This window comes from Prionailurus viverrinus, chromosome D3 (genome assembly GCF_022837055.1).
Source record: "Prionailurus viverrinus isolate Anna chromosome D3, UM_Priviv_1.0, whole genome shotgun sequence".
Classification (NCBI taxonomy): Eukaryota; Metazoa; Chordata; class Mammalia; order Carnivora; family Felidae; genus Prionailurus; species Prionailurus viverrinus.
This window is the reverse complement of record NC_062572.1, coordinates 47,378,612-47,392,450: the sequence shown is the minus strand read 5'-3', so window position 1 is coordinate 47,392,450 and position 13,839 is coordinate 47,378,612. Positions and strand designations below refer to the sequence as shown.

General features: G+C 40.9%; 1 protein-coding gene across 2 annotated transcripts in view; it reads left to right on the top strand.

Moving 5' to 3' along the window:
- Nucleotides 1–13,839, top strand: part of NPC1 (NPC intracellular cholesterol transporter 1) — a 54,951-nt gene that overhangs the window by 17,196 nt on the left and 23,916 nt on the right. For both annotated transcript variants that reach the window (XM_047827046.1, XM_047827045.1), the window contains exons 3-6: nucleotides 619–725; nucleotides 3,458–3,633; nucleotides 11,189–11,356; nucleotides 11,942–12,191. In XM_047827046.1, the coding sequence (XP_047683002.1) occupies nucleotides 619–725; nucleotides 3,458–3,633; nucleotides 11,189–11,356; nucleotides 11,942–12,191 (701 nt within the window). The remainder of the gene's footprint in view (nucleotides 1–618; nucleotides 726–3,457; nucleotides 3,634–11,188; nucleotides 11,357–11,941; nucleotides 12,192–13,839) is intronic.

Here is a 13,839-nt window from a genome sequence, read left to right as displayed (position 1 = left end):
GCTGGGCTGCTAAGTGGCTGTGACTCCCTTGTCCTATGTTTATTTTAGTGATTCCCCCGTTTTCCATCCAGAGCCTGTGAACTTTGGTTGCTACCAGGATTCTGTTCTCTGTTGGCCTTGTTTACCTTTCCTGATACACAGGGATATTAGAAACGAACTGGAAAAATCTGGTTTTAGAGGGGAAAAGTCTGGTTTTAGAGGCCTCAGTAATGTAAAATCAAGTTGCCATGTGGCGGGTCTCCTCGACTGACTTGGTACTTTCATGAGAATTGTTAAAGACCTCTGACTTTCTCTGTCGTGACTAATGGAAGTAGTCAGTAGCATTTGGGCTAAACCTAAACAGAAAACTAAAGAGATCAAACTGGTTGTCATGGGGGGAAGGGAGCTTCCAAATAGGAAAAAGATTTGGAATAACTCTACTGCTTCTACTTTTGTGACTCCCTCGTTTATAAATAGTAAAATTGATAGCCCTGTAAAAGAATTCTGCCAGAACTTTGCAAACACATTTCTTACCCTTCTATACCTATAAAGGACTCTGTGAGTAAAATTGCCTTATTGAGTAATGTGTGTCCTGATTTGACTTTGCTGCTCTGATAACCATGCTTTGTCACCCAAAAGGAGCTCTGTCCAGGATTCTTCTTTGACAATGTCAGTCTTTGTTGCGATGTGCAGCAGCTCCGGACACTGAAAGACAACCTGCAGCTGCCTCTACAGTTTCTGTCCAGGTAGGTTGACCACCTGGCAAACAACAAAAAAAAAATAGTAGATTTTGAGCACTTGTTAACTAGTGATGTCCTGATTTCCTTAAAAAAAAATTTTTTTTTAACGTTTATTCATTTTTGAGAGACAGAGCACAAGCAGGGGAAGGGCAGAGAGAGAGAGGGAGACACAGAATCCGAAGCAGGCTCCAGGCTCTGAGCTGTCAGCCCAGAGCCCAGTGTGGGGCTCGACCTGGGATCATGACCCGAGATAAAGCTGGACACTTAACCGACTGAGCTACTGAGGCGCCCCTACTGATTTCCTTTTAAAAGTTGGTTTTCATTTTATTTCAAGAAAGCAATCTTATGACTTCTCAGAAATAAAGGACAGTTTCTCGATAAAGTAATAGTTACCAGATTTAGTTCTCTTCCTAGTTACACGCAGGACTAATGTGGGGGCTTCCTCTGAGACGTCCTCACCCAAGGGACTTGGTCTTTTCATACTCGAGCCTCTGGGCACTGTGGGGAGGAGAGGTTCTGGTGGTGCTGCCAGGTCTGTGACCCGAGACCCTCTTCCGTGTGGTCTTCTGCATCACCTCCCTCTCCGCCCCACCCCTAGATGGTGTGGTTCTCTCTTCCTGCAGTGTCCTGAGATGCTAAAGTCCCAGTCCTCCCTAGAGCTGGCCTTTGATAGCTGTTAACACGATTGTTCTGGCAGAGCTGGGGGTTTTGTCAACATTAGTTCTTTGTCCAGTCTGTTCTGTTCTCTATGACCAGGGCCATGAAAAGGGTTGCATAATAGGTGTTCTTCTCTGAGCTCACTCAGCGGTTCTCAAATGTGCAAAAGAACAAGCTGGTGGTGGTCTGTAGAACAGCACATCATGGTCTCTTCCTAAATTTTTCACACTGAAGCACCCTGATAAAGGACATAGGAAGAGGGGGCGATACTTCTCTGTGCACATACCACTGTAGGTGACAGGGCGGTCCACATCCTCTGAGAAAACCCTGCATCTTCCCAGAGGTTTAAACTGACAACACAGAGTGGAAAACCATCCCTAAACTGTTCTTCCAGGACAGCATACCCTATAATAATAGATGAAACAGTGGAGAATCTAATTGGACCAGCATACCCTGTGGAAGGCCAGTGGATGGTGATGGAGCAGGTTGCAGCCATCATTCAGTCAAAGTACATTTGTTTAGCACCTACCCTAGGTGAGGCATTATGGACGTAGAAATAACCGAGATCAAAAGATAACCAGATTTCCCCCGTGTTGTCAGCTCTGTTTATAATAGAAAATAATGAGAAGCTAACACGTGCAGCTGCCAGAATTGATTGTGGAGATTAAACGTAATAACATGCAAAGAGGTTTGTGATTCACAGAACATGGTAGAAATCTGGGCACCCCAGGAGTAGTGTGTGTTAGAATTGTGTAATTGTGGTTCTCGTTCTTGTCACAGTAAAGCACGGGACTCCTGAGAGCAAGCAGGTCAGTGTGCGTGTCTGCTCCCTTACTAGACCAGGGGCTTTGAAGGCTGGGACCACCTTCCCTGTTCCGTGTCATGTGGGCACCTGGACCACATCAGAGTTGAGGGTCATCTCGACTGGTTGTGCAGCGAGAATGCAGGTCTAATGAAGCTGTAGCTTTTGCAAATAGAAGTGAACCAAACTGGGGAGAGAGTTCTCCCACCTAACAAGTCACCGTTAGAAGCTTAAACGTTGAACCTGAAGGACAGCAGACAGCTTGTGGTCCTCATGAGAACCTGTGTGTTTCTGCAACCCATGCAGCCAGAGAACACCACTGCTGTTCTTATGCCTTCTTCTCAAGTCACAGGGAAATCCTCTTGTGTTTAGAGAGGGTCAAGGGATTACCTGGGGCTTAAAGAAAGCCCTTCAGTAGCAAGATGAAAATTCTAATGCATGAGTCTCGTTTTCCCCTTGTTTTTCTTCTTTTTTAAAAAAAACTTTTTTTTTTAAGGTTCATTTTTTTTGAGAGACAGAGACAGAGCACGAGATGGGGCTGAAAGAGAGGGAGACACAGAATCTAAAGCAGGCTCCAGGCTCCTAGCTGTCAGCACAGAGCCCGACGCGGGGCTCAAACCCACGAACCACAAGATCATGACCTGAGCTGGTCTGACTCTTAACTGACTGAGCCACCCAGGCACCCTTCCCTTGTTTTTCTTCTTAATCAGAATTGTCCCCATGATGCTTCTGAGTCCCTTTAGTTCAAGACAAAGAAAACATGTCTGTAAATTGCAAAGCACAGAATTCAGAGAAGCAGTTTTGTCTTTCTGAAATTGCACCTGGACAACATATGTGTAGTAATTAGGGCAGTTTTTAAAGAGACATCTTGGGGCGCCTGGGTGGCGCAGTCGGTTAAGCGTCCGACTTCAGCCAGGTCACGATCTCACGGTCCGTGAGTTCGAGCCCCGCGTCAGGCTCTGGGCTGATGGCTCAGAGCCTGGAGCCTGTTTCCGATTCTGTGTCTCCCTCTCTCTCTGCCCCTCCCCCATTCATGCTCTGTCTCTCTCTGTCCCAAAAATAAATAAACGTTGAAAAAAAAAAATTAAAAAAAAAAAAAAAAAAAAAGACATCTTTATTTTAACACAAGATTTTAGGTGTAGAAATGCTGGGTTTAAGAGGTTCTTAGATGATTTACTTGTCACTTTATAATAAATTTAAAATATTCTTTGTTGTATATCATCTTTTTGCTGGCCCTATTATCTGTGAGATCAGACAATATAGTTTACTTTTTCTTTAGATGTCCATCCTGTTTCTATAACCTAGTGAACCTGTTTTGCGAGCTGACGTGTAGCCCTCGGCAAAGTCAGTTTCTGAATGTCACAGCAACTGAAGATTATGTTGATCCTGTTACAAACCAGACTAAAACAAATGTAAAAGAATTACAGTACTACATTGGAGAGAGTTTTGCCAATGGTGAGTAAACTTTGTGGGGGGTGGGGGTGAGTAAGCTTTTAATTATTCCTTTATTACATTTGGCATCAGGATACTGGGTCAGGTTGTTCCTTTTTGTTGTCAGCTGTGTGAAAATGACAGTTATAAATTCCATTGGCCATGAAATGCGACTTGTTGCTTAGCGTGTATCTAAGACTTGAGCTACAACCTATAAAACAATCTTTTTTGAAGTCTTTGCTTAATCCCTTCCTAACTGTAAGTTCCCACATGGAAATTTTTAGTGTGTGCAAGTTTACTTTTCTGTATATCTTAGAAGCCATTAGAACTTTATTTCTAGTGGATATGAATTGTGTAACTTCATGAGTTAATTGCAAAACTGAGGGGAGAGTGTGGAAGGGTGGAAATGAAGAAGGGAAGCAGGAGGGGAGATTTGACTCAAGACATACATCACTATAAGGGAGAGTAAACAGATACCACAGTAGGGAAAAGGATCCATAACAACTAGGAATCATAGGATAGTATGAGAAAGACCATCTAGTGTTTGTAGAAAATGATTGAATTGAAAGAGTCCTGAAAGAATAGAACACAAGGGGAAAAGAATGAAAAGATTAGAATTAGAACCAGCTGGCTCTATTAATAAGAAAAAGCCACTTAAATGAACTGAAAGATAAATAGCAGATTCAACACCGCTGAATAAAGAATGTGCCCAAGAACATCTATAAAATAAGAGAATAAGAATTCATCATATAAGAACAACATACAGATTTAATTGTAATGATCACTTAAAAATGTAACCAAAAATTTAATAGAAAATGTAAATAATAAAAAATAATGAAATATAAATTAATGTTAGTTAAAATAATTAATTAAAAGATTGTCTCCATCACAAAAGCAATAAAATAAGCTATGTAGGAATAAATCTACCAAAAGATATGACATAAAAAGCATCCTGACTGTATGAAGAGAGATCATCTGTCTAGAAACAGAACCATGCTTATTGAAAATTGATATATAACAGGTGTGTTGTTACAAATCATTAAAGGAAGGGTGGATAGTATATACATGGTGTGATAAAATTGATCATCTAATTTTTATCTTTGTATATCATACTAAAGGTGTATAGATTAAAAATCCTAATCTTGGACATTTTTAGAAGTAAATACAGAATATATTTATGACTTTAAGATAAGGAAGTGTTCTAGACTAGAGGAAAAGCAGAAATCATAAGTGAAAAGATTTATAAACAGTATCTAGAACAGTCACTGAAACACAGATTAAAACAGTGAGCTGCCATTTCACACATCAGGCACAAATGTAAAAATTGGTCAATTCCAGATTTGGTAGGATGTTCAAGCAATAGGAATGCTAATATACTGCACCATTGGCAACCATAACTTAATAGGAGTGTTTGGAAACCATTCTGCACTACCTGGTAAAGTTGAGGATGAATATACCCTCATTCCAGAAATTCCACTTACATAGATGCCTGCCATAGAGAAACTCCTAATGCACATAAACAAAGAACCATATAAGAACATTCATTGTGGCACTTTTGTGGTCGTCAAAAATTGGTGACACCAGGAGAATGAGAAGACAAGCACAAACTGGGAGAAGATACTTGCAGAAGACACATCTCATGAAGGACTCTTAACAAAATATATGAAAGACTTTTTTTTTTTTTTTTTTTTAATGTTTGTTTATATTTGAGAGAGAGACAGAGCCCGAGCAGAGGAGGGCAGAGAGAGGAAGACACAGAGTCTGAAGCAGGCTGAAGACACAGAGTATGAAGCAGGCTTCAGACTCAGGACTGTCATCACAGAGCCCAACACGAGGCTCGAACCCATGAGCTGTGAGATCATGACCTGAGCTGAAGTCGGACACCTAACCGACTGAGCCACCCACAGACCCCAAAATAAATGAAGAACTCTTAAAACTCAATAATAAGAAAATGAATAGCCTGATTGAAAAGTGGACACAAATCCTGATCAGACACCTTACCAAAGAAGATAATGGATGGCAAATAAACAAATGAAAAGATGCTCAACATTGTATGTTATTAGGGAATTCCCGATTAAAACAACAGTGAAATACCACTACGCACCTGTTAAAATGGCCAAAATCCAGAACACTAACACCACCAAATGCTGGTGAGGATGTGGAGCCACAGAAACTCTAATTCATTTCTGCTGGGAATGCAAAATGGTTCAGCCACTTTGGAAGACAGTTTGACAATTTCTTAGAAAACTAAAAATGCTCTTACCATATGATCCAGCAATCATGGTTTTTGGCATTTACCCCAAACCATTGAAAACGTATGTCCACATAAAAACCCTTACATGCATGTTGTAGCAGCATTATTCATAATTCACACCAAGATGTCCTTCAGTAGGTGAATAAACTGGGGTACACCCAGACAATGGAATATCCTTCAGCATTAAAAAGAAATGAGCCATCAAGCCATGAAATGACATGGAGGAATGTTAAATCTATATTACTAAGTGAAAGAAGTGAATCTGGAAAGCCTACATACTGTATGATTCCAGGTTTATTATATTCTGGAAGAGGCAAAACTATGGAGATAGTAAAATGATCAATGGTTACCAGGTACTAGGGGAAGAAAGGAGGAGCACAGCGGATATTAAGGACAGGGAGACTATTGTTTAATACTATAATAGTGGATATGAGTCATTATACATTTGCCAAAACTCATAGAATATATAACACCTAGTGTGAACCTTGAAATAAACTGTGGACTTTGAATGACAATGATGTGTCATTATAGGTTCATCGGCTGTAACAAATATATATATATTCTGGTGCAGTTGATAGTAATGAGGTGCTTGTGTTGAGGCAGGAGGTGTGTGGGAGTTCTCTATACCATCTGCTCAATTTTACTGTGAACCTAAAACTCCTCTTTAAAAAGGCCATTAATAGGGTCGGCTGGGTGGCTCAGTCAGTTGGGTGTCTGACTTCGGCTCAGGTCATGATGTCGCAGTTCACGAGTTCGAGCTCTGAGCTGTCAGCACAGAACCTGTAGCCTGCTTTGGATTCTGTGTCTCCCTCTGCCCCTCTGTCTCCTGTGTGTGTGTGCACGTGTGCGCACACTCTCTCTCTCTCTCTCTCTCTGTCTCTCTCACTCTCAGAAATAAACATTAAAAAATTTTTTTTTTAAATAAAAAGTCCATTATTAAATTAACTAAATTGAGGCACTAAATGCTGATTAAGAGGAGAATGGATAAATATATTTGGAGCATAGTCATAATTTATAATGGAATATTTAAAACTGTTAAAACGTATGAATTAGTTACATCACTGACTTGAAGTACTTGAAAAATTGAAAATGTCACAGGATAGATGTAGTATGTTTATATTAAACACTACTACATATCTATGTATACAGTATATCATGAAAGTACACAAATATGCATGGGAAAGATAAACATCAAATTCAGGGTTGTGGTTTTACCTTAAGCAAGGGAATGTACTCCTAAGTAAGGGTATTCAGGGGACTTCAACTGTATCTGTAGCATTTGGTTTTTTTAATGTTGGGGCAAATGAAAAACAAGATTAATATAGCTGGGTGCTAAATAAATGAGAATTGTATTATTCTCCATATTTTCTGTATGCTTAAAATATTTAATAAAATAAAAACGTGAAAACCAAATAGTGAGCTGGAAGATATGAGAGAATTACCTAGAAAATAGTGTAGAGTTATGACAATCTGGGATCATTAAAGAAGTGACATGTGGGATAATGTGAGGAGCTCCAGAGAAGGAAAAGAGAAAGTTGGGGAGAAACAATAAGTAAAAAGATAATGGCCAAGGGTTTTCCAGATTGGAAGAGAGATGAATCCTTAGACTTAGGGGCAGAAAAATTAATCTTGAAGGTAAATTAAAAAGAAAGAAAATACACAAAAATCAGTTGTATGTCTTCATATGCAGTGGACAGTCTGGAAGTAAAATTAAGGAAATTCCATTTACAATAGTATCAAGAAGAATAAAATACCTAGGATTTAACAAGAAGTGTAAAACATTCATCACCATTAAACTGTAAAACATCATTAAAAGAAAGGATCTTAGTAAATGGAAAGATACTCCATGTTGATGGATCAGAAAACTTAAAAATGTTAAGATGACAGTACTTCCCATATTGATGTACAGATTCAGTGCAATCCCGTCAGAATCCCAACTTGCTTCTTTGTAGAAATTGATAGGCTGATTCCAAGATTCATGTAATTTCAAGGGACCCAGAATAGCCAAGACAATCCTGAAGAAGAAGAACAAAATAGGAGGACTCATACTTCCCAATTTCAAAATTTACTACCAGCTGGTGAAAAGACAGTGTGGTACTGGAATAAAAATAAACATATAGGACAATGAGATACAACTTAGACCTATATATCTGTGGTCATCTGATTTTTGACAAGGATGCCAAGTCCATTCAATGGGGAAAGAATAGTCTTTTCAACAAATGGTGCTGGGAAAACAGTAGCCACATGGAAAAGGATGAAGTTAAATCCTTACCTCACACCATAAACAAAAACTAAAATGGGTCAAAAACCTAAATGTAAGAGCCAAAACCTGAAAACACTTAGAAGAAAACATAGGAATAAACCATGACCTCAGATTTGACAATGGATTCTTAGATATGACACCAAAAACATGAGCAACAAAAGAAAAACAGATATGTTGGGACATGATCAAAACAGAGTTTTGTGCTTCAAAGGACACCATCAAGAAAAGACAAAAATATTTGCAAATTATTTAATCATTAAAAATCCATGGGGCGCCTGGGTGGCGCAGTCGGTTAAGCGTCCGACTTCAGCCAGGTCACGATCTCGCCGTCCGTGAGTTCGAGCCCCGCGTCAGGCTCTGGGCTGATGGCTCAGAGCCTGGAGCCTGTTTCCGGTTCTGTGTCTCCCTCTCTCTCTGCCCCTCCCCCGTTCATACTCTGTCTCTCTCTGTCCCAAAAATAAATAAACGTTGAAAAAAAAATTTTTTTTAAAATCTTGTATCTAGAATATATAAAGAACTGTCACAACTCAGTAATGGATAACCCAATTTAAAATGGGAAAATGATCTGAACAGACATTTCTCCAAGGATGTTATACAAATGGCCAATAAGCACATGAAAAGATGCTCAAAATCGTTAGTCATCAGAGAAATGCAAATCAGAACCATAGTTGGGATACCACTTCACACCCATCAGGACAGCTAGAAGCAAAAGGTCAGGTAACAAGTGTCAGGAGGATGTGGAGAAATTAGAGCCCTCATACACTGCCAGTAGAAAAAAAGATGCAGTCGCTTTGGAAAACAGTCTGGCAGTTCTTGAAAGAATTAAGCATAGGGTTACCATATGACACAGCCATTTCATTCACAAGAGAAGTAAAAGCGTATGTCCACACAAAAACTGTAACCAAACATTTATAGGAGCATTGTTCTTAATAGCCAAAAGGTAGAAACAGCCCAGATATCCATCAGCTGATTTATAGATAAACAAATGTGGTATATTCGTACAGCAGAATATTATGCCACCACAAAAAGGAATGATACATGCTACAATGTGGATGGACCTTGAAACCATCATGCTAAGTGGAAGAAGGTACCCACAAAAGATTACATATTATAGGATTCCATTTATATGAAATGTCCAAAGTAAGCAAATGTACTATAGAGACAGAAATAAATTAATGCTTGCTTAGGGCTTGGGGGGGGGGGGCGGTAGGGAGATGAGGGAGGATTAGCTAAAGAGTACAGAGTTTCTTTAAGGTGATGAAAATGTTCTAAAATTGACTGTGGTGATGGTTGCACCTATCTGTGAATGGGCTAAAATCCATTAAATTGGAACTTCAAATGGTTGAATTGTATGGTATGTAATTATATCTCAGTAAAGCTGTTAAAATCCATATGTAAATACGGCATAGAAAAACTATAAAACTCGGGGCACCTGGGTGGCTCAGTCGGTTAAGCATTCGACTTCAGCTCAGGTCATGATCTCACGGCCTGTGAGTGCCAGCCCTGCGTCGGTCTCTGTGCTGACAGCTTGGAGCCTGGAGCCTGCTTCAGATTCTGTGTCTCTCTCTGTCTGCCCCTCCCCTATTCATGCTCTGTCTCTCTCTGTCTCAAAAATAAACATTAAAAAAAATTTTTTTAATTAAAAAAAAACTATAAAACTCAAAAGACAAGTGCCTTAAAAATAAGTAGAAAAAAGATACAAATCATTTCAAAAGAATGCCAGTTGGAGATTTTCTTACCAGCAGTGATAGAGACCAGAAGGCAATAGAATAATCCTAATTCTAAAGAAGTCATTCTATCTGAACTGCCTTTCAAGAGTGAGGGTTAAACACGGTGAATTTATCAGTGTCTCTTTAAAGTTTAGGGAAGAAGATCCAAAGAAGTTTGTAACAAGTAGGTGTGGTATCTAAATGAGGTATCTCTCCATTGGATGGGGGCCCCCAAATGTAGGGTGATGATAGGCTGGCAACCCGTGGCTGGGAAGGTGAGAGAATTCACGTGAGGCAGAACAAAGGCGATAGAAGCTTATTGAATACGACACAAGGGAGTGGTGGGCAGGACAGAAAGAAGCCGTCTGCAGTGAGGTAGTGGGTGGAGGCTGTTCTTAGAGAGGGAGGAGGTGGAGGCATAGCGATATATGGAATTCTCCCCTTTCTTTTTTTTTTTAAGTTTATTTATTTATTTTGAGAGAGCGAGAGAGAGCACAAGTCAGGGAGGGGAAGAGAAAGGGAGAGAGAGAGAATTCCCAAGCAGGGCTCAAACTCATGAACCAAACCCTGAGATCATGACCTGAGCCAAAACCAAGAGTTGGAAGCTTAACTGACTGAGCCACCCAGGTGCCCCTGGAATTCTCCCTTTTTGGGTAACTGTGCTCAGCTGCAAGTAGCCCATTGGTTAGTTAGGGCCTATGGATATTTTGAGGTGGGTCAGCTGATGGGTCTTTTCTACATTCCATTGCTCAAGCCTGTTTGCCTGAAAGCAGCCTCTACAGTAGGGACTGGTTAACGAATGTTAATATGGGATCCATTACTACTACTTTTTTATGTGCAAAGTGTCACATTATTCTTATTTTGTGTGTTGTCTTTATATGTACTAAAATAAAGCCAAGAGAGCGACTAGTATTAGGTTCATTCATATGTGACCTCTCCTCTAAAAACAGTTTTCCCGTATAAGTTCCAAAGTCTTCAGCTGTATAGTTTCCTACCCCAGATTTCTGGAACCAGCTTCATTGACTGAAGAGACACTAAGGTTCTTACTTCTCCTTCCTCAGCCTTAGTCCCTTTTTCTCTCCAGTGGTGGTAATGCTTCTCCCAGCTACTGTGAGCTACGTGGGGGTGATGTATGCCTTTCTTGTTTGCTTTTATGTTTAAGTTACTTGGAATCTAGCCCAGCATGTTACTTGCAGAGTGGTGAGTCTCCACTCCTGCCCTTAGTGTTTACTGTCCCTCCTACCAGCCCGAGGCTTTGGAGTGCAGTGTTTATGGCTAAATTCGCATTTGAGAGGCCTTTAGTAAGATCTTCTCAGCATGGTGTTCGGTACTTTTGCCTTCTTCCTCTGCCAGCCATGTACAATGCCTGCCGGGACGTGGAGGCCCCCTCCAGTAATGACAAAGCCCTGGGACTGCTGTGTGGGAAGGACGCCGAAGCCTGCAATGCCACTAACTGGATTGAGTACATGTTCAATAAGGACAACGGCCAGGCACCTTTCACCATCACACCCATTTTTTCAGGTAGACTCCCAAGTTTGGTGTATTTATGATGTGGTTTTAAAGCCCAGGAACCTTAATCTACAATAGGAAGGTAAACAAATTCAGATAACTGGTTCCTGGACTTTCCCTCCAGTGAGAGAGGTAACTAGAACATTTCCCCTGCCCCTGGTTAATTTAGGGGGCTGGCAGGGAGGATGGAGGAGGAGGAACTGCCTTCCGGTGTTGCTGCCTCATTGAAAGAATGAATGAGCCTGGGTTTTTGTTTTGTTTCTTTTCTTTTTAAAAAAAAAGACTGAAGCATTACAAAGGCCTTTTTAGGAGCTCTGGAATGATGTTAGACTGGCTCCTCAGTGGAGATTTCCCTTGGAATGTGGGGCACTCTGGTCTCAGCAACAAACCTTGTGCCCAAAATTACTTGAAGTAACTTAAAATTTTACAGGACTAAGTGGCAACACACCATTTGATCAGCCAGAAACCTCCAGTCCTTTTTACTCTTATGGTCATGCTCTGTATGTCAGTGTGCTTAGCACTAGGTTCAAATATAATTTAATACAAGCTTTGTAGTTTTTTTATTGAGGTATTTACTCAACCCCATCCTCCCTGCAGATCTTCCAACCCATGGGATGGAGCCCATGAACAATGCCACCAAGGGCTGTGACGAGTCTGTGGACGAGGTCACCGGGCCGTGCAGCTGCCAGGACTGCTCAATTGTTTGTGGCCCAAAGCCCCAGCCCCCACCGCCTCCTGTGCCCTGGAGAATCTTGGGCCTGGACGCCATGTATGTCATCATGTGGATCACCTACATGGCATTTTTGCTTGTGTTTTTTGGAGCATTTTTTGCTTTGTGGTGCTACAGGTGAGCAGTTTTGTTTATTCCCCAGGGCAAGAAGAGCAAGATTATTCAAGTGGTACTTCCAGCTTAACTAAACCAGGAAACAAATATCACGTGAATACCGGTCTCCATGAATTGCTTTTGGCTTTCAACTGGTAAACAATCAGAGGCCTGGTTAGATCGTGAAGTTGGTTTCATTGATTTGTTCAAAATGATGAGTGATTTAAAGCACTGTGCATTAACCACACATTCTTTAACAGAAAGTAGGAGGAGCTGAATCTGATTCAAATCTAATTCAATGCAGTGCTTATAATCCTTTTACATATTTGCACCTTGATTAGGACAGCACATTTTCTTTAACTTGTTTTGAAATAATGTTAGACTTATCAGGAAGGTGCAAAAAATAGTAGAAGTTCATATGTATCCTTTACCCAGCTTCCCCTAATGTTACAGCTTACATCAGCCATACTGTGTAATTATCAAAACCGCGAAAATAATGGTATGGTATGATTAGCTAAGCCACAAACTTTATTCAGATACCACCATCTTTTCCTCTGACACCCTCGTTCTGTTTTTGGACCCCACTCCACGCCCACTTTTTGTTTACCACCCTCCCCCAGTCTGTGACAGGTCCTCGGTCTTTCCATTTCTTTTATGGCCTTGACACTTTTGATACATACTGGCCAGTTATTTTGTAGAATGTCCCTCCACTTAGCTTTAGCTGACGTTTTCTCATTAGGTTGAGGTTATGTGTTTCTGACAAGATTATCACAGAATCGATGTGTCCTTCTCAGTGTATCATACATATCACTCGTACCTGGTCTCAGTATGTCTCTTCCCTGGTAATGTTAACCTTGATCACTTGATAAAGGGGGTCTCTGCTGCATTTCTCTACCATAAAGTTACTGTTTCTCCCTTTGTAACTGATAGATATCTTAGGAGAGATGGGTCAGAACTCCTAATACCTTGTTTCTCCTAAAGCTGTCACCCCCTGATTTTAGCCTCCACTGGGGGATCTTATCTGCAGCTACTACTGTGGTGTTTGCCTAGTGATGATTGTTGATTTTATAGTTCCCTCATTTCTTCTTCATTTACTAATTACACTTATTCTGTATAGACCGTTATCCCTCCTGCTCTACTTATTTATTCAATTACATTTACATCATGGTCCCTACTCCTCTGTTTTTTGTTTTTGTTTTGTTTGTTAACGTGCCCTCGCCTTTCTTATTTCCTGGAATCACAAAATGCTCCAGGCTCATCTAGTATTTTCCCCGCGCCAGCCCTGGAATCCACCTCTTCTGCAAGGATCCCTGGTTCCTTATATTGGAGACTGATGTTAGAGTGATGCTCCAGGCGCCAGGTGTGCCCATTGCTGCTGCACAGCAGTGTTCACTGTGTTCACTGAGAGACAGCGTGAGCGGGGGGAGGGGCAGAGAGAGAGAGAGAGAGACACAGAATCTGAAGCAGGCTCCAGGCTCCGAGCTGTCAGCACAGAGCCCGACGCGGGGCTCACACTCATGAACCGTGAAGTCATGACCTGAGCCAAAGTCGGACGCTTAACTGAGCCACCCAGTCACCCTAGTGCTCACTGTGTTTCTAAAGGACCTGAAGTTTTAAATCTAAATGAAGGCTGCAAGGTGAAATTACCCTTTATCAACTTGTTTTTAATACC